Source organism: Notolepis coatsorum, assembly GCF_963971535.1.
Source record: "Notolepis coatsorum genome assembly, chromosome: 11".
Taxonomy (NCBI): Eukaryota; Metazoa; Chordata; class Actinopteri; order Aulopiformes; family Paralepididae; genus Notolepis; species Notolepis coatsorum.
The window spans coordinates 57,264,241-57,289,201 of NC_140175.1; the positions used below are offsets into that span (position 1 = coordinate 57,264,241).

Here is a 24,961-nt window from a genome sequence, read left to right on the forward strand (position 1 = left end):
CTCCCCCCTAGTCCGAAACCTTGGTGTCCTCCTCGACCCCACCCTCTCATTTGACCCCCACGTCCGCTCCATTGTAAAAATATCATACTTTCACCTCCGCAACATTGCTAAAATCCGTCACTGCCTCTCCCCCCCCGCTGCTGAATCCCTCATACACGCCTTCATCTCCTCCCACCTGGACTATTGCAACTCCCTCCTCACTGGCATCACCTCCCGCTCCCTCCATAAACTGCAAATGGTCCAAAACTCAGCTGCCCGCCTCCTCACTAACACCCGGTCCCGTCAACACATCACTCCTGTCCTCCACTCTCTCCACTGGCTCCCGATCAAACACTGCATAAACTTTAAAACACTACTCCTCACCTTCAAAGCCCTCCACAGCCTGGCCCCCCCTTACCTGACTGATCTCCTTCTTCCCTACCGCCCCACCTGTTCCCTCCGGTCCTCCTCCACTGCCTCCCTCACTGTCCCGACATCCAAACTCAAAAACTTTGGTGATCGGGCCTTCTCTCGCACTGCACCCCGACTCTGGAACTCCCTCCCTCAGTCCATCAGAGACTCCCCTACACTCTCCACCTTCAAAGCTTGCCTCAAAACCCACCTGTTCTCCCTTGCCTTCAACCCCCCCACCCATAACCCCTCCCCCCTCCAACCTGATTGATGTCTTTCTCCTGCCGCTCTGTCTTTTTGTGCTATCTCATGCTGTCTTCCCTGTTCCCCCCATGGTCTCATGTTCCTTTTGTTTTTGTTTCTTTGTTGTTTCTTTGTTTTTGTTTCTTTGTTTTTGTTTCTTTGTTTTTACTTTGCTCCCGACTACTGTCAGCGTCTTCGGGTCATTGAGAAGCGCTATATAAATTAAATGAATTATTATTATTATTATGAATTGCCATAACAAACATTTATAAACTACTGATAAAGAACACAACAAACCATGCATTTAAAATGTATATGAAATGTATTTATTTCATTATAAAAGTACATCACAGCAATAATCTAATTTGCTGAGTGTAATGTTAAGTTTCTCACCACCTCATAAAATATGTACATACAATTTTGTAACACTTTTAAATTAACAAACATGTTCTACTCTCCTTTCTATTCATCACCCCTTTTTCAACTCTCCATTTCTTACCTCCTCCCTCTGTCCCTCAACCTTAAACCCCAACATTAAGCAACATTCTGATACATTTTTACTGAATTATTAAAAAATTCGACTGACATGCTAGAACGGGTATACTATTTCATCTATGGCACAATTAAATCTAATGAGAGGTATGTGGCTGGTTGAAGTTTTCAACCAGCAGATCTATTCTGGGCTTGGTTTTTGAAAGTGCTATTCTGAGGTCATGCTGAGCATTTAGTCTGTTTCTGTATTTGTTTTTCAGGTATGCTCGAGTAGAAAACCCAGATTCACATAAGTATGTGTTATAGTTTGAAATCGACCCCAACAGCACGGCACAGATAGGTAGTTCAGAGTTAGCCAAACACTAGGGCGTATTTATTACAGAATCAAAAATGAGCCAAATAACAAATCAGAATTAACAAAAAGGAGAATGCTTTCGGCAGAGTTGTCTGCGGCTCTGCAGATCCTCCCGGTTTAGAGGTGGGGAATCGGCGTAGGCGCCACTACCTCTGCGGCTCTGCAGATACTCCCGGATCCAACTCGGGGAGGAAACGGAGAGAGAGAGAGAGTGGTCAATAATCAATCCAACTGTACAAAGAGGCAGTGCAGTTCAGTCCTCCTTAGCTGAGTCCAGTATAAATCACAAGTGACTTGATCTTCGGTGTACCAACACACAAGTTAGCAGAGTCCAGTACAAAACAAAAACGGTATTTCTTCAGTGTTATCCTAACACACAAATGAGCTGAGTCCAGTACAAAACAAAAACGGTATTTCTTCAGTGTTATCCTAACACACAAATTAGCTGAGTCCAGTCCAAAAAAAAATTGTATTTCTTCAGTGTTATCCAACACACAAAAAACAGATAATCCAAAAGGTTTGTTTCCAAAAACTCACCAAAGTGCAAACGCGTAAAGCGGGCAACGAGGCACAGCTCCAACGGATGATCGAGATATACACCAGCGGCGACTTCCAAAGACGTCCTGGAGAATAAGTCGACGAGGCACAACAACGGGGGGGAACAGGCAATAGCAGTAGTAATCCAAAACGACCCGACAACGATTGATAGAAGGCCCGAGTATATGAAGCCTCTGGAGCGATAATTACAAACTACAACAGGTGCGAGATGGAAATTGGTAATCGCTCCTGAAGCGTGTGGCGGGGAATGGACCAATCATCACAGTACCTTGAAGAAGCGTGTGGCGGGGAATGGGCCAATCCTCACATTACCCCCCCCCTCCATGGGAGCCACCCGGCGACCAGCCCGACCCGGCTTGTCCGGATGGGAACGATGGAAGTCGGTGATCAGGTCGGGGTCCATGATGAGCTGGCGGGAGACCCAGCTCCATTCCTCCGGGCCGTATCCCTCCCAGTCCACCAGGTACTGGAACCCCCGACCCCGCCGTCAGACGTCCATCAGCTGACAGACCTGCCACTGGGGGTGTCCGTCCACCATCTCGGGAGGAGGAGGATCCGGAGCAGGGGGCATCAGGGGACTGAGAGAGACAGGCTTAACCTGGGACACATGGAAAACGGGGTGAATGCGCATGGACGCAGGAAGCTTAAGACTCACCGCCGCGGGACTGAGCACCTTCAGAACCTCAAAAGGACCGACGAACCGGGGGTTAAGCTTCTTGGCCGAGGATCGAAGCGGAAGGTCCCTTGCGGACAGCCACACCCTCTGCCCAGGCTGGTACGTCAGCGCAGGGATCCGGCGCCGGTCAGCTCCACGACTGGCGTGCTCCGATGACCGGAGCAGTGCAGTACTGGTGATCTCCCAGACCTGTCGGCACCGGTCGAGATGGTCCTGAACGGAGGGAACTGCCACCTCCGACTCCTGTGCAGGGAAAAGAGGGGGTTGGTAGCCCAGGGATACCTCAAAAGGTGAGAGGCTGGTGGCGGAACTGACCAGGGAGTTGATGGCGTACTCGACCCAGGGGAGGAACCGGCTCCAAGAAGCGGGTTTCTCGGCAGCCACACAACGAAGAGCAGACTCCACGCTCTGGTTCATCCTCTCCGTTTGTCCGTTAGTCTGGGGATGATAACCAGAGGAAAGACTGACCGTTGCCCCCAATCCCTTGCAAAAAGCCCGCCATACCTGGGAAGTGAACTGGGGCCCCCGGTCCGAGACGACGTCCTGGAGAAACCCATGGAGGCGGAACACGTGGCGTGTCAGGAGGTCCGCTGCCTCGGCAGCCGAGGGAAGCTTGGGAAGGGCCACGAGTTGAACCCCCTTGCTGAACCGATCCACCATGGTCAGTAGGCACGTGTTCCCCTGGGACGAAGGAAGACCCGTGACGAAGTCCAAGGCCACATGGGACCAAGGGCAGCTCGGAATGGGAAGCGGCTGCAATAGCCCGGAGGGTGCCTGGTGGGAGGCCTTGCTGCGGGGGCAGACTGCGCAGGCCAGAACGAACTCCTTGACGTCGTTCCTCATGGTGGGCCACCAGAATCGACGAGCCAGGAAGGAGAACGTGCGATGAACGCCCGTGTGGCAGGCGAACCGGCTGGTATGGCCCCACTGGAGGACCCGGGACCGGACTGAGTCGGGGACGAAGAGGCGACGAACAGGTACATTGCCGGGAGCGGGATGGAAGCGTAGGGCACGTCTTACCACCCCCTCGTTGCCCAAGGTGACCACTCCCACCACCCTGGCCTCTGGGAGGATGGGAGTCGGATCCTCAGTGGTTGGAGCCCCCTTGGAGTGTAACCGGGACAGGGAGTCGGCCTTCGTGTTGCGGGAACCAGGGCGAAAGGTCAGCGAGAAGTCGAACCGACTGAGGAAGCTGGCCCATCTTGCCTGCCGGCCATTGAGGCGCTTGGAAGCCCGGATGTACGTCAAGTTCTTGTGGTCCGTCCAAATGGTGAATGGTTCCTCGGCCCCCTCTAGCCAATGACGCCAATCCTCCAAGGCAGCCACAACCGCCAGCAGCTCCCGATTGCCGATGTCATAGTTCCTCTCGGCAGGGAGGAAATGATGTGAGTAGAAGGCGCACGGATGTACCTTCTGGTCCGTTGCCGACCGCTGAGACAAGATAGCCCCTAGTCCAGTATCCGAGGCGTCCACCTCTACAATGAACTGTCTCTTGGGGTCTGGGTGGAGCAAGACCGGGGCAGTGGTGAACCTCTTCTTGAGGGAACGGAACGAAGCACAAGCCGCTGCGGACCAGTCGAACGGCAGGGCGGGAGAGGTTAGCCTGGTAAGTGGTTCCGCCACCTGGCTGTAGTTCCGGATGTATCTACGGTAGAAGTTTGCGAACCCGAGGAAGCTCTGTAGCTCCTTCCGAGAGGTGGGTTCCGGCCACGCCTCCACGGCCCGGATCTTGCGAGGGTCAGCTCGGGTCAAGCCGCTCTCCACGATGAAGCCCAGGTAATCGACGGAGTCGGAGTGAAATCGGCACTTCTCTGCCTTGACGAAGAGCCGATTGTGGAGGAGGCGCTCCAGCACACGGCGGACATGCTTGATGTGTTCCTCGAGGGTCTTGGAGAAAATGAGGATGTCGTCCAGGTATACCACCACAAACTCCTCCAGCATGTCACGGAGGACGTCGTTCATGAGCGCCTGGAATACCGCCGGAGCGTTGGTGACGACGAACGGCATTACCAGGTACTCGTAGTGACCCCTGGGAGTCTTGAAGGCGGACTTCCATTCATCGCCCTCTCCGATACGGACCAGATGGTAGGCACTCCGGAGGTCCAGCTTGGTAAAGACGGTAGCCTGGGTGAGAGGCTCGAAGGTGGAGTTCATGACAGGAAGAGGATACTTGTTCTTGATGGTGATCTCGTTGAGTTGGCGATAGTCGATGCAGGGTCGAAGGTCTCCATCCTTCTTCCCAACAAAAAAAAAAACGGCCGCCACCGGGGAGGAGGAAGGCCGAATGAGGCCTGCTTCCAAGGACTCAGAGATGTACCTCTCCATCGCTGCCTTCTCAGGGACGGTCAGACTGTAGAGGCGGCTGCCGGGAAGGGGAGCCCCAGAGCGGAGGTCGATGGCACAGTCGTAAGGCCGGTGAGGCGGAAGGGCCTGAGCCCGGGACTTACTGAAAACCTCCTCGAGGTCGTGGTATTCGGGGGGTATAGTCGAGAGGTCCGGGGGCGGCTCACAAAGGGATCTCCGGGGTGAGGGACAGGACGCCGCCTGAAGACACTGGGCATGACAGGAGGAGCTCCACCCCCTGATGGTACCGGAGGACCAGGCGTTGTGGGGCTCATGCAGCGCGAGCCAGGGCCGACCCAGGACTACTGGGACAAGAGGGGATCTGGTGATAAAAAACTGGAGTCTCTCAACGTGGTTACCAGCAATGGTGAGAAGGACTGGACAGGTGCGTTGAGTGATGTCAGCCAGGCGGTGCTGGTCCAACGCGAACACCTCCAAGGGTCTCACGAGGTCCTCTAGTGGAATGTTGGCCTGGGTAGCAAACTCGAAATCCAGGAAACTCGTCAGCACCCGAGTCAATGAGTGCCTCCACCGTCGCCTGTTGGTCCGCCCAGGCCAGGGTGACGCTCATCAGACGGCTAGGTGGTGCACGGGTGTGGGAACGAGAAAAACGGCTCACCAGGATCTCCCGGGGTCCCGGCGAGCCTGGTCTTTTGGCCGGGTGGGGCAGTTGGAGATACGGTACCCATCCCGGCAGCAGTAGAGGCAAAGGCCGGACCTGAACCTGGCCTCCCGTTCAGCCTGGCTAAGGTGTGAGCATCCCAGCTGCATGGGTTCCTCCTCGGGCACCGAACGGGAGGGGAAGGAACCACCAGTTGTGGAGGGAGCAGGATGGACCACAGTACCGTCACGAGTGCGGGGAGTCTGGGGGACGTCTGGGGGTCCCAGTCGGGCTCTCTCACGCCTTCTCTCCCGGAGGCGTCCGTCGATGCGAATGGCGAGGTTGAATAGGTCCTCGAGGGAATCAGGCTCCGAGCTGGTCGCGAGCTGGTCCCTTACAGCGTCGCTGAGACCCTGCATGAAGGTGAGACGAAGCGATTGATCGTTCCAACCGCTCTCCGTTGCGGCCAGTCTGAACTCCAGCACGTAGTCGGTGACCCCGCCACTGCCCTGCCGGAAGGTGCCCAACCGAGCTCCTGGGTCCTGGCCACGAGCTGGGTGGTGGAAAACCCTGCGGAGCTCTGCCACGAAGTCTGGGTAGGAAAAACAAAAATCTGCCCTCATCGACCAGGAGGCAGTAACCCACTGTGCTGCCCGGCCTGAGAGCAGGTTAGTCATGTAAGCCACTCGGGCTCCCTCTGAAGTAAATCGGCTGGGTTGATGAAGAAAAACCAACTCACATTGCATGATGAATGTGGCACAATCCTCGAAGTTACCATTGAACAACCGTGGTTCGGAGAGACGGGGCTCCCGAGGTGCGGGATCGGGAGACGCGGGGTCAGCCACGGCTGCGGGTGGTGCTCTGGCCGAGACTCCTGAAGTAGGTGGGGTTACAAGCATGGCGTTAAATGCTTCACTCAACATCTGTAATTGGTGAAGAATATCAGCCTGCTGATTACCCTGGGCTGTCTGCAGGGTAGCCAGAGAGCCAAGGGACTCCTGAATAGGCAGGACCTGGGCTCGGAACTCCTGTACAGCAGCCGCAGCCGCACCTAACTGTAGGCTGTGGTCGTTGGTCAATTCGATCTGGACCGCCAACGCTGTCCTGACTCTGTCTGTGTCGGCTGAGGTCGTCATGGTCGGGTCGTAATGTTATGGTTTGAAACCGACCCCAACAGCACGGCACAGACAGGTAGTTCAGAGTTAGCCAAACACTAGGGCGTATTTATTACAGAATCAAAAATGAGCCAAATAACAAATCAGAATTAACAAAAAGGAGAATGCTTTCGGCAGAGTTGTCTGCGGCTCTGCAGATCCTCCCGGTTTAGAGGTGGAGAATAGGCGTAGGCGCCACTACCTCTGCGGCTCTGCAGATACTCCCGGATCCAACTCGGGGAGGAAACGGAGAGAGAGAGAGTGGTCAATAATCAATCCAACTGTACAAAGAGGCAGTGCAGTTCAGTTCTCCTTAGCTGAGTCCAGTATAAATCACAAGTGACTTGATCTTCGGTGTACCAACACACAAGTTAGGAGAGTCCAGTACAAAACAAAAACGATATTTCTTCAGTGTTATCCTAACACACAAATTAGCTGAGTCCACTACAAAACAAAAACGGTATTTCTTCAGTGTTATCCTAACACACAAATTAGCTGAGTCCAGTACAAAACAAAAACGGTATTTCTTCAGTGTTATCCAACACACAAAAAACAGATAATCCAAAAGGTTTGTTTCCAAAAACTCAACAAAGCGCAAACGCGTAAAGCGGGCAACGAGGCACAGCTCCAACGGATGATCAATATATACACCAGCGGCGACTTCCAAAGACGTCCTGGAGAAGAAGTAGACGAGTATATGAAGCCTCTGGAGCGCTAATTACAAACTACAACAGGTGCGAGATGGAAATTGGTAATCGCTCCTGAAGCGTGTGGCGGGGAATGGACCAATCATCACAGTACCTTGAAGAAGCGTGTGGCGGGGAATGGGCCAATCCTCACAGTATGTGGTGCCAAACTGAATCAACACATCTACAGCTTTCCTAGCCAAGCAGGATAACTCTACCTGCTGGAGATGAGCAATCCAAAAATGTATTCACATATCATAGAATTGTTCAGATAACTTAATATAACAGCAGCAGTCTTTAAAGTGTATTTAAAGGTATGTGCTTGTTTGTCAGGTATATGTACAGAGATCAGTACAGTACAGGTAGTGCAGGAATAGTTGCATGATTGACAGCCTTTGTGGTGGTTGTATTCCATTGGATGTCCTTTTTCTGTACAGTTGCACATTGCTGTACTCCACCCAGTAGGTATGGGAGTTTTCCGTTATTTGTCATGTTTTCAAACTCTCTTTGGGTGTTTGCAATTCATGGGAAGTATATGTATCTGATATCTTGGTACAGTGGGCAGGTTGTTAGAAAGTACTTGAGAGAGGCACCAATTGAATCCGGGACACAGACATGCAGCCAGTGTGACTGACAATGGCTCTGTTCATGGTCACAAATGGATTCCAGTTTCATTGATTTACTACAGATGCCAACCTCTTAGTCAAATGCAAACGTTTTGTTTCTGTTTTTCTTTTCGACATACTTGCGGCACACGGAACAACTCATAACAGCCCAGCATCACTACTGGGCCCTGTTTCTTGTACGTGGTTCAACTAAGTCGATCAAGATGTCATTATCCAGCTTCAGTTAACCCGATGTTTGAAGCCGGGATTTTCCTGTTCCACGAAGGTGGATTCAGTCTCGTTAACTCAAGCCAGACTTGCGACTCAGGCTAAATGCGCGCGGCCGCTTTAGGTGAAAAGCCAGCACGTATCGATGGCAGAGATCCTGATTCTCTAACGGCATTGATTGATTAATTGATTTAAGACTTTATTGACAGATTGCAATACGGCTCAATCGCCTCGCCGACAAGTTAAATGCGTTATCTATAGGCTAATTTTAAGTCCCTCATTACCTCAATCAATCAGATTATATTTCTTTAAACTTGCCTGCTGGCTTGAATAATCAAATGAGATCTTGCTAGCGAAAATAATTAGTTAACTGTTATACAGAATTACGATACGGCTCTCTTACCCATTGATTGATGTATAGTCAATCTTTAACTTATCTCCAATGTGGTCTAACGGGTTGTTCTTTTGACTTTCACACAGACGACCGGGGTTCGAGACCCTAGTCGTCTCCTTCTTTTTGCAATATAGGAATAATTCAATTTGGTGCACGTTGAGAGCTATATAAAGAATGACATCCTCAATGCATGTAGATTTATAATATTTTAACTTAAAACCAGGCTACTTTGGCGTATAATCATTAATATTATATTCAAAAAAATCATACTAGAAACACCGGGTCTTGAACCCCGGTCACTGGGTTGGCAGGCTTGAGCACTACCGCTGCACCACTGTGCCAGATGGGATAAATTCATTGTTTATACATTAATGAACGAGAGACCCGTGTTTAGAATATCCTTTGTTTTGAATGAAGTTTATCTCTTTATCCTCATTCATTAATGTGACGTCAACGGCTCATTCAATTTCTCAAATCCGTCAAACAGCGCATCTCATCAGACATCTTAATCCCAGTTACAATTAAAATAACCACATAATGTGTACATCGCACGAGCGAGCGCCACCGTCGCCACGGTATATATAACGTGCATTATTTAGGACAAAGTGAATTTAGTATCAGCATTTTGGGTCTATTTTACATTTCAAAAGCCCCCTCTGGAAGAATGGAGCACAAAAACGTAATTCAGAATGGTATAATGCAGATCGTAGACTGTGGGAATAGTTTTAGGAAACGGGCTGTCACTTCTTTGCGGGGGCGTGGCGATGGTTCAAGCTAACTTGAACTTAAACTCTGCTTTCGACCAGGCTCAAACTTTTGGATCTGTTGTCATACGTACAGGGAACCGGAAAGTCCGGCTAACTCAGTTATCCAGTTAAAGTTATCCGGCTAACTCAGTTATCCAGGTACAAGAAACAGGGCCCTGTACTGTTACTGTAGCCAGTCTCTTGAAACACCGCTATCTCCAAACTACCACTCCTCCCGAAACTTTATTTTATTCTGTGGTCCCGCAGTGGGTTTTATTTTTAGCGGTTGGCTTACTCCTTCCATAGTTACACATATTTGTAACCATTTAACGTTACTAAGCTAACGTTAACTAATCATTATAGCAGCTAATGTCGGGACAGAAAGATAGCGGATGTGACGTCGGTAAACAAGCCATCAAGCTCACGTTTGATTGGTTAGAATGGTCACTGACAACTCACAAGGCACGAGTGTACAAACTAGCGAATGTACAGAAAAGGGACGTTCAGGGAGGGGGGAGGAGGAGGGGGGAGGAGGAGGGGGGAGGAGGGATTTCGAGCCCTGTGTTATGCATTTTACTCTGCCAATTGGCGACCCAATAAAAACTGGTCCGTGACCCATTTTGGGTCGCGACCCTAAATTTGGGAAATGCTGCCCTAGAGAGAGGGGGGCCATGGATTACAATGAATTATGGGTAGTGTTGTAGTTGTTCTACACTGTAAATGAATATCCTTCTTCTCTGTTGAAGGCCCTTTATCTCTGAATACGTTTTGTGATATCACCATGATTCATAGGAAGTAGCTTGAAAAGTATCCCACCAAAATGTTCAAGTGATGGCTTATTTTGAAAAAATTTGAAGATCCCTCAACATGACCCTGAAGTCCATGCCTAGTCACATTACTGTCAGTCTACCTGGAGTCTTTGACTCATTGGGAATCAGGCAACGCACAAAGTGAGGATGGGTGCTCCTCAGGTTGGTCATCAGCTTGCCCAAGTTCTCCTGTAGATACATATCAAAACCAAATATTATTCATGAAAAGCAATTATTTGTATTTCATTTTAAAAAGTCACACAGTGTTGTTGTTACATCTTACCCTGAACTGGGAGGACACAGTCTGCATGGAGCCACCCTTCTTCTTGCCTCCCTTCTTTGCGCCGCCAGTCTCTATTTATTTCATAATACATCATCAGTTTATAGATTCAACATTATTATCTAAATCTGATTATGCTGGATATTTTTGTAATGTAATTTAATTGACAGTATTGAGAATACAATTTGTATGACAAGAGGATACTTAAACGTTGAAATAACCGTAAGCAATGCAAAAATGACACTTTACAAAAGAATCATACTGAAAGGTTAATTATGCATAATTGTGTTGTACCTTCAACTACAGGAGGATACAGTACAGGCAGCAGTTTAACTGAAGATTTCTGGTAAAGCTGAATCACAGAATCATTTAGTGGATCCTTGTTCTTGTCCAGCCATCCAGAGATGTTGTAATCCACAGTTCCAGCATAGTGGATCAGAGAGAAGTGGGCCTCAGCCTTGCCCTTGGCAGGTTTTGGTTTCTCAAATGCTTTTGTCTTGCCAAGATGCTGGTCATACAGCTTGTTCTTAAAGGTAGTGTCAGAAGCCTTGGGGAACATGCACTCCTCTTCAAGGATGGAGAAGATGCCCATGGGCTTTATAAAAGTGGAAAAGAGATATACAGATCATTTAGACACACCTTGTGGCATATGTCGTAAATCATACTAAATTTATCTCACAGAAGGTTATGAGTTGGTTAAAAATGGTTTCTGGCCCCACAGGAGGTCAGAAGCAGCCGAAAGGTGAACAGCTGGAAGTAGGGGGGAGAGACGCTTGTCGCTCTAACCCAGCTATGTAAATACAGGGCCAGCAGCCAGCCTGGGAAAAGCAGGAACCACCCAGCCTCTGATTAAGGGTAATATAAAACCCCATTGTAAGGGACGTTGTAAACAACTACAGTGTACCCTGTATCAAGATAGCAACCAACTGGAGACAATAGGGGTCTAAATCTTGCATTCATTGCTTCAGGGCACCTGCGAAAATCATTGTTCTCTGCCCTGGGAAAAAGGCCTTGGGTCAACAGAAACACGTTGTAACACGACAGTGTTACCCTGGTTACCTGACCACAAATAGCCCACCGCTAGGGAACTGAGACAAAGGAATGCTAAATTGCATGTTATCTCAAAGCAGCTGTGGCCAAAAGGGGGACAGTGAAGACCTGACTCCTAAAATTAGCCCAGGGACCTATAGAACATGACACAGAGAAGAGCATTTTGATTAAAAGTGGAGATGTTTAACTTAAGCCTGTTTTCATAGATAATTGTAAGGCATTCTCTATACTCGTTAGTTCAGTCACATAATCCCATTGTATCTCGTTCAAGTCTGCAACAAACACAGTTTCATTGAAATTATGGTACATGCTCTTGTATAAAGCCAACTGGCACAGATACTATTTTTGAAAAACATCCCCACAGAGTTTGTGAAAATGTGATAAATGCAAGTTGAGGATCTTTCTGTTCACCTGAGGTTAACTCTGGTTAGTGCATTCACAATCCGTGATAGATTGCACACCTTGGCCACATCACTTAATCTCTTTCTTAAAGTACATGTTTTGATAAACCAGTAATTGGTGATAATTACTCCTGAAATATTCCTTTAGTCAAATTCAACATCTTATATTTCAGGCAAGGTACTACGGGAAGGCTTTGAAATAAAGCGATGTTACTGTCTGTAAGATGATTTATAACACTGTTTCAGCCAAGAAAGGTATCCCTGTGTTTTTGTTGGAATAATATGGGTAGATTTGCTAATTTTAAATGTAAAGATAGTGAATCCAATAGGCTAAATTGTATAACGTTAATTCTCTTAACGAACAAAAAGGGGGCAGGATTCTCTGACCTCAGCCAGACCATAACTGGCTTTCAGAGGCTGACACCTCCCAGTTCAGCGTCATAAGACAAAGAGCTCGGGGGTGTGGTCTAGAACTTAAAGGAAACAACACAGAGACACAGGGAAGCAGACACACGGACGGACCAGAGAGATGACCCATACTCGCCATCAAGATGAAGATTTCCTATTCCGTTCGAGCTTATTTTGATTGATTTTAGACATCTTACTTAGTGTTAATTCAACAACTTGTGAAAACACCAGTTACTATTGCTTATTAGACGACTCAAACAGAGACCTTGTTATAGTGGCTCGGTTTTGTGTCTGTAGAATAGTGTGAGCTTTCCGGGAGAAAAACCATTAAAACTCCTGGCATTGATGCACTACTAAGCAGTTGTCCGCTGTTTATTCCCGCACGCCTACACCTGCATCCTGAGACAGAGGTCTCAACTCACAACACGCAGAGTAGCCAAGGACAGGTCCAGGACCTCCACCTACGACAGGCCTTTCTCTCGCTGAGAGACGACAAATGGTGCCGCTTTGGATTCTATTTTGTGAGGTTGTGTGAGTGCGGCTTTTGGACTGCAGAGTGTTTAAGTTGAACGGCCTCGGTGGGTTCTCAACTAGAGGGCGGTTACAAGGCGGCTTCTGGTTGGTAGGTGAACGCGCTGGTGTTGTTCAACAGGGTTGAACGTGTGGAGTATTGATGTTGGTTTTTGTTTATGTTAATGTTTGTTTGGTGGGGCTGTTGTCTCACTGGGGTTATTGTGTTGATGTTAATGTATATCTGTGTGTGTTTAGAGTAGTCTGGGTACCATTTTGGATGGGCTGACCTGTTTGGTGTCTGATGGGGTTGGGAGTTTGTGTGCATCTTGTAATTCCTTACGGAGTAGAGCCGAGGTGGTTTATTTCATATTCTGTGCAGATGTGAGAGGGATGTGCTTTAGGCTGGGGGTGACGGACCTTTGATTGTGTGTCAAAGGGCTGTGGGAGTTCAAGAGGGTGTGGTGTTCGGGTTCCGTGGATTATGACATGGACAGCTGGACGCTGCATAGGGGACGGGAATTTAGGGGTAATAATGCCTCTAAAGATTTATTTTTCTCCTCGTTGGATAGTGTGAGGAGTTGTGGGTCACCAGGCTACGCTGGTGTCCAGGAGGGGTCGTTGGAATAATTATAAGTAATTGTAATAAGATGTTATGTGAAGCAGAAAATGAAATATTAAATGTAAATTTTAATTGTGATATTAAGGAGTAGGAGTAAATTAATTGTATTTTCCCCATAGTAGGACATGGTCAATAAACAGATGAGAGGAGAATGTTAGAAATGATAGGCCTCTATGACACTAACTGTGATGATTGTCTTTAAGAAGGACCAAAAGCGATACCGGAGCGGGCGGATAGATTAATGCAATATTTTGTATACCTCTGAGATTTATGCGAGAGGCCACGACAGAGTGATTGGAAATCCAGAGTTTCCAACTGGAAAGACAACGGAGAAAAACGAAGCTACAGTAAGGCCTTTTGCTATGTTCAAATAGATTACAAATCTCTTTGTAGTTTTTATTAGAGTAAAAAGCCCAATATTCTGAGAAAGTAAGACACTAGAATGGAATAAAGTGGGAAGTGACACTGACATTAAGTGGATGTATTTTTTATTTTGTCTTGACAGATGCTTGGTGAGGAGAGGGGAATTCTGACGGCTCCAATACCAACCAGAATATTACCAACGGTAATATTACAAGTATGACTGAGGTGGTGGGAATGTCAACTGAAGAGCAGGTCAACCTTGTTAAGACCTTGTTAGAGGCGACTGGAGACTTAGACAGGTCAACAATAATAAGCCCCATTGACAATCTGTCCATTTCAATAACGGGTAATAAAACAGTGGGGGAGAAGAAGAAATGGCCAAAATTGTTCAGGCCATTACAGAGACTTGTAGAGAAGTGTAAAATTAAACAGAATGTTGGGAAAAAAGAGGGCAGACAGACTTTGATATACTTATTTACACAAGTAGAGCCGAAACAGAAAAAGAAGCCACCATGGGCGAGGGACCAATACAGGGCCAAAGGTGAGGGAAAGCCAGTGACCTCTGCAAACACTCCTCAGACAGTGTTGCCTAGTGAGGTTAACCTGATAGATTTGGACATGGCAGACTCCCATCGTGGGACAAGCACGGTGGAGAGAATTGAAGTGACTACTTTGACTCCTACACAGGGGGTCAACGAGGAGGGGCATGCGGGAATAACTGTTTCAGTCCAACGGGTGTCCGTCGAACAAGGGTCAACTGGACTGGTCCAGACTGGATTAACCACTTCAGGTAACAACAAAGTAAGAAAGAGACAGAGAAGGGCTGCATTGTTACAGCGGTCAGAGCAAAGCAACCCTGGCCTTATGGCTGGAACAGAGACTGGACATGAGCTGGGGGGACCAAGGGAGTGGCAACTACAGCGAGATCCTGAGCCACGGGGACATGGGATCGACAACAGGTATGGAAATATGCATGAGGGGTGTCCTCAGCCCATAAGTTATAGCAATAAATAAAAAGCAATACAATAAAATATAGAATTGTGTGATCTTTCCGGGAGAAAAACCATTAAAACTCCTGGCATTGATGCACTACTAAGAAGTTGTCCGCCGTTTATTCCCACACGCATCCTGCATCCTGAGACAGAGGTCTCAACTCACAACACACAGAGTAGCCAAGGATAGGTCCAGGACCTCCACCTACGACAGGCCTTTCTCTCGCTGAGACACATACTAGGGAGTATTTTAATAAGTCACAACGTTATGATGTACCTTCTCAATGAGCTCAATGCAGGCAGCCAAGTCCATGCCGAAGTCAATGAACTCCCAGATAATACCCTCCTTCTTGTACTCCTCTTGCTCCAGAACAAACATGTGGTGGTTGAAGAACTGTTGCAGTTTCTCATTGGTGAAGTTGATGCAAAGCTGCTCCATGCTGTTGTACTGTCAGTGGGGGGAAAATATATTAGCCTAATCTCCTACATTACTTGAGGACATGTCTTTCCATGAAATTAGGCAGTCCATACAGTATATTGCTATAATTCCATACTTACATCAAATATCTCAAAACCAGCAATATCCAGCACACCAATGTAGAACTGTCTTGGGTTCTTGGTGTCCAGCATCTGGTTGATTCGGATGACCATCCACAAGAACATCCTCTCATAGATGGACTTGGCCAGGGCACTCACAGAGTTATGAACCTGAAAAAAGTAGTGAATTGATTTAATTAAAATGAGATAATATTGCACATTGTCCGTTTAACAACTATAGACCTTGCTCAGAATGTTTGTGTAGTTATCTTTCTTCAGTTTATGGCTAAAGTAGCATACAGCAGCAACCTGTGTTCCAATGTGCAAATCAATGGTTGCTATATGAGAAATATATCAACAAAAACAGTTGGTCGTATTACTGGATGTTGTAAACAAGTCACAGTAGAACAGTAACATCATGCTTTTCCAGTGTTTTACTTACTCTACCACTGCACAGTAATTGTGCATTTTCTTTTGAAAGTGGTTACCAATGGTTGCAGGATACCATACTAGAAGACCAGAGAACTACACAAACATTTAGTGCAAGGCTTCTATCGGTTTGAGCCTCCAGTGTAACAGTATAAACTAGAATGGGTGCTCATTGGAGCATACTGTATATGTCCATGGCATTCTATAGTGGGTCATAAATAGTTCCTCCAATGAATGGAGGGATGTACACTTATGTTTTATGGCATCTCTTTTGGCCTTCTGATTTGAAGCTAGAGTCCCTCATTGGAATTAATCATTTTAAAGAAGAAATGGACACCTTCTTGATATGGAGTGCACGTTTGTAATATTGTCACATTTTGGTGTGATCTCACTATTGAGTTTTTATTTGTGTTTGCTTTAATGTTGTTCTATAATGTGAAAATGTTCTGTATGCTGCCTTCTTGACCAGGTCTCACTAGAAAAAGTATATTGGTTCTTTACCTTTCTGTGAACGTCAGGGGGGAAAAAACTTTGTCTGGATGGCAAAATTCAGTACTGTATCTACAAAAACCCCTGTAAATCATCTGACCTTTATTCGTGTGGTTCTTTTTTTGTACACTTGATCTCAAGAAGGTGCTGAATGAGCTCAGTGGCTCAGAATTATTTACTTTTGGTCAATGTTAGCATGGTGTTATTCAGTAAAAGTTGGACACTGGGAATACATTCCCTGAGGTCCATGTCCCTATACTAGATACCAATAGCATGCTAATTAACCTTGTAGAAGTGGAGCAATCTTCCATTTACTTGGGTATGTACTTTTAGGCAAATTTAAATATATATAAATATGGGCTAGAGGTTAAAGATGCTGTAAGTAAAAAGTATTGTTAAAGGGGAGATGAAGCATTGAACAATATGAGCCTAGTTTGTTTGTTGTGTACCTTGGGTAAGACATGGTCCTATAATCAAATGTGAAATCCTGCTTATTTGTCTGAAAACTCAAATGTAATTTCCCCGTTTTTGCCATGGGCGCCGCCATTTTAGATTTAGCTGGATGGTGACGTCACGGTGATGGTTTGGGCTGGGTCCCGGTTTACAGTGCTGGTTAGATAGCTACGTAAATATGGAGTGTCGTGAAAGTCAGTCAGTAAATTGTCAACCAAATGTAACGTTACCTACAGAAAAGAAATATATTATATAATTATACTATTATCTGCGAGACATCACCACCATGCAACAAGTCAAAATGCTCCGCTATCTGCAAACAGCTCCACTGTCTGTGTGTGTATACTTATATACACACTACTGTGAGACAATAATAATCACACACAAAGGGATAATGGCTTATAGCAGACTTAATGATTTTATAATATTTCAGATAATGAAATTAAATGTTTATCATCAACTATCCAGTTAGTATTTAAAACTATTTATATTGTAACGTTTGGCCACTTTAAATCATTGAACGTAGCAAGAGAGAGAGAGAGAGAGAGAGAGAGAGAGAGAGAGAGAGAGAGAGAGAGAGAGAGAGAGAGAGAGAGAGAGAGAGAGAGAGAGAGAGAGAGAGAGAGAGAGAGAGCGCATTTGAGAGTTCTGATGCTTGAAATTTTCGAGCTTACTAAAGCCATTTCCTCACTAATGGAACTGGTGTTGCAGAGTCACGTTAGTTAGATAGCTACTGTAGTTTAGCGTTAGCTGAGCTAGCCAGTGGCTACTAGCGTTAGCCAGTTGGTCACTTCAATTCATGTCTCCTCCTCCTCGACTTCTCTGTTTGTTGATAACTGTGACGCGGCTCTCGCCTTCTGTAGTAGCGAAGCAAAGATAGTCTCTGCTGTGTGCTGTGCACTGCTGACAGAAGTGGATGAGAGGAAATTATATGAATTAATCGGTTTTGACCGATGCAAAGACACTAACAACAGATGCATAGCGAGTTCAACCTGAATTCTAGCCGATGCGCACTTATTACACCGGTGCACTCGCATCGCGAAAGTTTATGCCGGTGCACCGATGCAAATCGGTGAATCTTAACATCACTAGTATACTGTGCTTTGGTCAAATCACATTCAGCATGCCCTCAGCGTTTCTCTCCTCCCTCAATAATATTATGTTATTTATGTACGTTATCATTATGTAAACAAATGCACATATGGATTGTTTGCTGCAACGTTTCTGAATGAATTGAAGCATTAATAAATAAGCAGATAATTAAATTAGATGTCCATAACATTTGTGTTTTTAATTAGCATAGCCTAAATAAATATGAATTCAAGAAGTTAAATACTGAATTAACGACACATGTATTAACAGGCTGAATAACAGGCTGAAAAAAACAATTCACCTATTTAATAGGCTAAACACTGCGTAAAATATAGGCTATGCGGTGGTAAAAGGCAACTTTGGCTATAGCCTTCTAAAACAGGCTAAACTTCGTTTTGGCTTCTTGAGTTCACATTTCTTTGGTTTGCAGTGGTGCATCTGCGGGCCAATGTTCCGAGACATATTACATTTGATTTGTTAGGCTATTTGAATACACCAGCCATAAATGGTGGATTCAAATAGCCTAACAATTATACAAATATATAAATATGTCTCGGAACATTGGCTGTTGCGTTGTTGCAAACTGGGGAGGTGTGAATTAAAGAAGTTAAAACTAATAACAAGCGGAAAAAACGATTTGCCTATTTAATAGGCTAAACACAGCGCGTAAAATATAGGCTAAACAGTGCGTAAATGTGCGATGTCTTTTATGCTGCGCTGTGACAGTACTCCATCGTGGACGTGCACAGGACTTTATAAAGGCAGGTGCCCAAAAAGGAGAAAAGGGCAAAAAGTATGAAATGTAATTTTTGGGGTTAATACGAGTCTATGGTACATTCAGTCTCACCACTAGATGTCACCAAAACTACATAATGTCCCTTTAATAACACTATGTAGCCTGCCTGCGAGAGAGAGAGAGAGAGAGAGAGAGAGAGAGAGAGAGAGAGAGAGAGAGAGAGAGAGAGAGAGAGAGAGAGAGAGAGAGAGAGAGAGAGAGAGAGAGAGAGAGAGAGAGAGAGAGAGAGAGAGAGAGAGAGAGTATGCTACGTGATCCGGCGACGTGTTTCACGAGAGCCGCGCATCTTGCAAGTGAGGTGGTGAGATGAGAATGTGATAAAGCATAAAGTAAAGAGATAAAATGCAATGCCACCGCGGTATGAATAATAAGAAATGTAGTATGGGGAAGTGCAGTGTTGCCACTTCCAACCCGACATTTTATTTTGTTGGGCAAATATCTTACCTGATGATGAAGTGTACTCTTGCTTTGTTTTAGTTGAAATAGTTCTGTAAAAAGAGGTCTCGACTCGAGTATGAGCTCAACAGCTGGATATCAATTTCGTGTTCAGTGCACTGCTGGCCCGGCTGTCAGCGCGCAGTTTACGTCATCTCATCATCACCCACCCACGTGCAATGCGTAAATAATAGGTCCTTCCAAGAGAGGGGTGGCATTTCTCTCTCTTTCTTTACCTAATATTTAGATTCTATCGTGACATCTTTCATTTGGAAGGGCAGGGCAGTCTATATATATGTGCAACAGTAAAAAAATTAAATAAAAAAGGGGGGCATAAAAAGGGCACTTTCTAATGAAAAATTAAAAAGGCAGGTGCCCGGGCACCCCTTCATGTCTATGTGTGCACGTGCCTGATCGTGGACACTGGACAGCCAGCTGAAGTGTGTAGGCCATACATCCCAAACTTTGTAATCCTGCGTCTTTCATGCATTTGACCACGTTTCGGGCATTATCTCGGATTATGACATGAATATTTTCTTTCGGAATATGCCACGTCTGGAACATATTCTTGAATGCTGTTGCCAGCGCTACAGCCTGCAGCAGTATGGGAGCCGGAGAACTCTTGGGAATGCAGGAACACTTTACGGAGTTGTAAATCTGCGTCAATCCACTGAGCTGTCAAACTCAGCATTGACATGGGGCTGACATCAGAGCTACAAATATCACTGGTAAAGCTAATTGAAGAAACGACTTCTTTCAGAAGGCTATCAATGTGCGAATACACTGCCTGGTAGAGCTCGGGTACAGGGCAATGTCTGAAAAATATGTGCAACCTGGGAGAGTGTAACGCGGTCGTCGAGCCCTATGAATCCATTACTTTTCATGTGATCACCTTAGCCTTCTGACTACCACCGTTATACGCACATGTGCCCTCTAATGTGGTTTGAATTAGTGGCCACATTGTTTCCTCTGACTTTTTTTGCGCCAATAATAACGAGTTGAGTTCACCATGTAGGCTGCACTTCATCTTGATATTCAGCCGAACGCATGAATGCTGAGTCTGGCATCAGTTTGCTTACATCAAACACAATGAATGGTTTTGGCACACACGTATTATTATTCTGCAGTGTTCTGGAGGTCCAGATTAATGGTTGGGGTTGGTTCAATGGAGGGGTATGGATTGGGCTATCACCTAAAGTCCACGTTTATTATTTTCTATAATATATATATATATATATATATATATATATATATTGTTTTATTTGTAAGATATATATATTTACTGTTGACCTGATAGTGTTTTATTGTTTTATTGTTCGCCCGTATATGCTCCTTGTATCGCCGCTGCTTACAACGGAGACAAAGTTATACCGTTAGTTTTGTATACAGCCGAGCCACTCAACACATATTGAACGGAGAAAAAGATAACCGTTATTTGGAGAATAAAAGTGAGGAGCGAGAGGTGTTTTGCTACAGCGCTGTGGTGGTAACGTTAGTGCCGTTATTAGTTGGAAACAGTGTTGTGGTGTTGCCAAGGGAGAGGAGGAATACCATACTCCTGCATCGATCTGCCGACGGCGACGGGCAGAGGATAACAGAGACAGAATAGACCTTTAGACTGAGTTCGGTAGAGGCTGAACTCATATAGCAACCATCAGACTTTAGGTGATTAATCTATACCTTTCTGTTGAACTAATTCTAATTATTAATCTGGACCTTCAGAACATGCAGTATTGTTAATTTGCTCAAATGTTGGCCTCACACAGTGCCAACTGCAGGTCTCGCCATCTCAGGTGCCAACTGCAGGTCTCGCCAGGGCCGCGGGAAGTCAGTCAGAGTTGGGGGTGCGGAGTCATAGGCGGTGGGTGCGCTGAAGGGGAGGCAATGACCGCGCAGCGAGCAATTTTCTTCCTTTTTTGTCAATATACACACGTCACCCACTACTAGGCTATGCGAGGCGAGACCCACTCTTTTAATATATAGTGCAAATTAAGTGTTCAAATGAAGGCATCCAATAATAGATTAACCATTGTCTTACCTTAATGCAGCAAAATGCGACGTTTCGTCTTGGCAAGTGGGTTGGTAAAAATCTACAAACGCCCGGTACAGCTTCTAAATTACTTTGTTTATATGCCTAAAACACCGGTCTGTATAACACGGAACACTGCATTATCGAGACAGCGCCCCTATGAGGATCTGGCTGGTAATAGGGTAAATCTGCAGTGCCGGTGACATTGAGTAGGATATTACAATGGAATAAAAGCCAAAACAACCTTGCAGTTACAACTGCCTGCCAGGTGGGGGTGCTGCAGCCCCCACAGCACCCCCCCTTCCCGCATCACTGGGTCTCGCCATCTCAAAGATGACAGAGCATACATATGCAGCATCCCCCTGTTGGGGTTGCTCAATGCTGTAAAATATTACATAAATGTTTTTTTATGAATAACGATATTTGAGGAGCCTAATAATATTGCTACAGCATGCTGCAGGTAGTAGTAGTAGTAGTAGTAGTAGTAGTAGTAGTAGTAGTAGTAGTAGTAGTAGTAGTAGTAGTAGTAGTAGTAGTAGTAGTATTAGTAGTAGTAGTAGTAGTAGTAGTAGTAGTAGTAGTAGTAGTAGTAGTAGTAGTAGTAGTAGTAGTAGTAGTAGTAGTAGTAGTCAGGGCCGCCTCAGGGGGTGTGCGAGCAGTGCGGTCGCACAGGGCCTCGCGGGAAGGGGGGCCTCGCACAAAAAAAAATAAAAAAAATAAAAATAAAATATTATTTATTTATTATTTTTTTAATTTTTTTTTTTTTTTTTTTTTTTTTTTTTACTTTTTTTTTTTTTTATTTGCGAGGCCCCCCTTCCCGCGAGGCCCTTTTTCATCACAGACCTAAAAACTAGTTTTGCTTATATGCTTATATATTTCACATTAGACACGTTCCTGGCTCTGAGGCTCTGCAGGCAGCAGAATTGGTTTCAATGAGGGGAGGGGTTACAGCCAGGTAAGGTAGCGTCTGTTGAGTTCATTGTGTGTGTCTGTGTGCCTGCCGGGGGGGGGGGCGTGAACCGACTCATTGCCAGACGTGAGCGATTCGACTCACGCTCACGGCAATGAATCGGCTCTTATGAACGAGTCGCTCATGACCGACCCATCACTAGCGTCTGACTATTTCGCGCATGCAGCATTGGAGCCTAGGTTATGCCAGCCAAGATGAAGAGGACATCGTTCGGCAGATGGACTGAAGATGAAAGTTGTTGCATGTTAGACAGTTCAGTCAGGCTAGCCATCCCGGCTAAAGACAGGGACAGCTAGTTAGCTTTAGCTACGTTATAATATTAAGTGTGGTTCAGTCGGGATATAGCCATGATGATGTCGGCTAGTAGCTAGCTTAGCTAAAGGCTAACTAGCGTTAGCTAACCTAGAGACAGCGCGTGCAGCATTGTTATGCCAAGATGAAGAGGATGGTCGTTCGGCAGATGAACTTCGTCAACTCCATGCGGTTGTCTCCATCCTCTTGGACGTTTGGTGAGTTTTTAATGCACTCTGTTCTATTCCCGCCGTGGATATCTCTCTCTCTCTCTCTCTGGAGCCAAACTGGCCGACTAGCTGTTGTAGTACTAGTAGCTAACGGTGTGTGGCCTGGTGTCAGCACCTGTATTGCTTTTCTCATGTTGTACAGTTTTTCAGTGGTAGCCGCATAGCTTGCTTCTGCGTTAGCTAATGGTTAGCGATAGCCGGGTTGAGCTAACTGTTAGCCAGTTAGCTGTTTAGCTACGACGTTAGCTGCCGGCTGCACTCGGCTGGGAACGTTAGTTTGATGCTATCAGTTAGCCTAGAGTTAGCTGTTAGCTTGTGCTACGACCATTGACATTAGCCGTGAGAATAGCAGGGGGTTCTGGCACTCTGACTACGACATCATCTTTGACAGAAGATGTAGTCGGGCCTGCACCATGACAAGGCTCCGGCCATAGCTTCTTTTTGTGCCGCCAGCGAGAGGCCTTTCGTCAACGTGGAGACCTGTGTTGCGGCCTTTCGCCCTGCGTTCCTCGTGCAGGTAAGATGTCATGACATTACCCCACTCTTCCTTCCTTCCCCTCCCAAATGTTTTGTTAATAACGATGTTTTTTTCCAGGCAAAACATATGTTACTTCACAACATTTGGAGATACGACATGTGCTGTGTGTGAATTGTCTTGGTCGTTTGTGTAGCTTGGGTAGCATTGGGCCGTTGGCCAAAGCTGTGTGTGGCCTGGTGTCAGTACCTGGCTAGCCTATTTAGCTGAATGCTGTTTAGCTGTTTTCTCTGGTATAGACCCTCTTCTCTTTGGATTTAAGTGTTGATCTTTGTCCTTTTGGATCTATGTATATTCATGTTGCCTTTGTGAAGTTATCTTTTCCTTCTGTTTTGTTCTTCCATTAAAAGTTGAATATCCTTTTAGGGGCTCATCTTTGCTTATCTCTCTCATACATGCTCTCTCTCTAACACACACACACACACGACAAACACACATGCTCTCTCTCTCTCTTTCTAACACACACAGTCTGCCTATGGCTGCCTTTCTCGATGGCTAGGCTGTGCTCGCTGAGTCTGTACCTAGTCAAGGATCTTCAGTCACAGTGCTCAGGTATTCTCTGTTTAGGGCCAAATAGCATTTCAATTTCTTTCAAATGTGTGTCTCTCTCTCTCTCTCTCTCTTTCTCTCTCTCTCTCTCTCTCTCTCTCTCTCTCTCTCTCTCTCTCTCTCTCTCTCTCTCTCTCTCTCTCTCTCTCTCTGTACACTGTATATTGACTGTAGAACGGGAGCTCTCTCTCGCTCTCTCTCTTGCTATATGTTGACTGTATCATGCCCAGCCTCTGGCAGCGCTATTATTTAAGAATATGTTGACTGTATGAAAAAAATAAAAAAATTATATATTTTTTTTATTTTTATTTTTTTTTACCTTTGGGGGGTAAAATATCGCACAGGGCCTCGCATTTCTCCCAGGCGGCCCTGGTAGTAGTAGTAGTAGTAGTAGTAGTAGTAGTAGTAGTAGTAGTAGTAGTAGTAGTAGTATAGTAGTAGTAGTAGTAGCTAGGTACGTGGGAGGCTGTGGGCAAAACCATCTCCGTGACATCAGCATTTAGTGTGAACAAAATGGCGGCGCACATGTTGATAAAAGCTACATAAATGGACATAACAAATCGTTTTTTTCTTAGAAACGGCTTATTTTTATAACGTGATTTTTTTTCTGTGGTTTATCTAAATACTAATTTGATGCTATGACTATGTTTATATCACTATGCAACATCTCCCCTTTAAATAACTCTACATTCTGACAGCCATCAATAACATAGACAGAGTGTTTGGTCAGTAACATGTGTCTCCCAGTCACTCTACTCTGCAGTAAACACAAAATAAATGTTTGGTATCCCATCCGATCCCACTTCATCCAATCAAGAGAGATACCTATCACACCTATCACACCTCTCACACCTCTCACACCTATCACACCTATCACACCGATCCCACATATCCCGCCTATCACACCTCTCACACCTATCACACCTATCACACCTCTCACACCTCTCACACCTATCACACCTCTCACACCTCTCACACCTATCACACCTCTATACCCATTCTGCAATCTGTTAATAAAGTTTTCAATCAATCAATCAATCAATCCGGGCCTGTGACGTCACTGTACCCATTCTGCAATCTGTTAATAAAGTTTTCAATCAATCAATCAATCAATCAATCAATCAATCAATCAATCCGGGCCTGTGACGTCACTGTACCCATTCTGCAATCTGTTAATAAAGTTTTCAATCAATCAATCAATCAATCAATCAATCAATCAA

At 45.8% G+C, this 24,961-nt stretch overlaps 1 protein-coding gene across 1 annotated transcript in view; it reads right to left on the minus strand.

Moving 5' to 3' along the window:
• LOC311237281 (myosin heavy chain, fast skeletal muscle-like) overlaps positions 1-24,961 on the minus strand; it is a gene marked incomplete at both ends in the record, with an annotated part of 63,706 nt that overhangs the window by 26,696 nt on the left and 12,049 nt on the right. Inside the window, 5 exons of the mRNA XM_084325085.1 lie at positions 10,382-10,469; positions 10,564-10,634; positions 10,855-11,155; positions 15,184-15,354; positions 15,465-15,614. Of these exons, the coding sequence (XP_084181211.1) occupies positions 10,382-10,469; positions 10,564-10,634; positions 10,855-11,155; positions 15,184-15,354; positions 15,465-15,614 (781 nt within the window). The remainder of the gene's footprint in view (positions 1-10,381; positions 10,470-10,563; positions 10,635-10,854; positions 11,156-15,183; positions 15,355-15,464; positions 15,615-24,961) is intronic.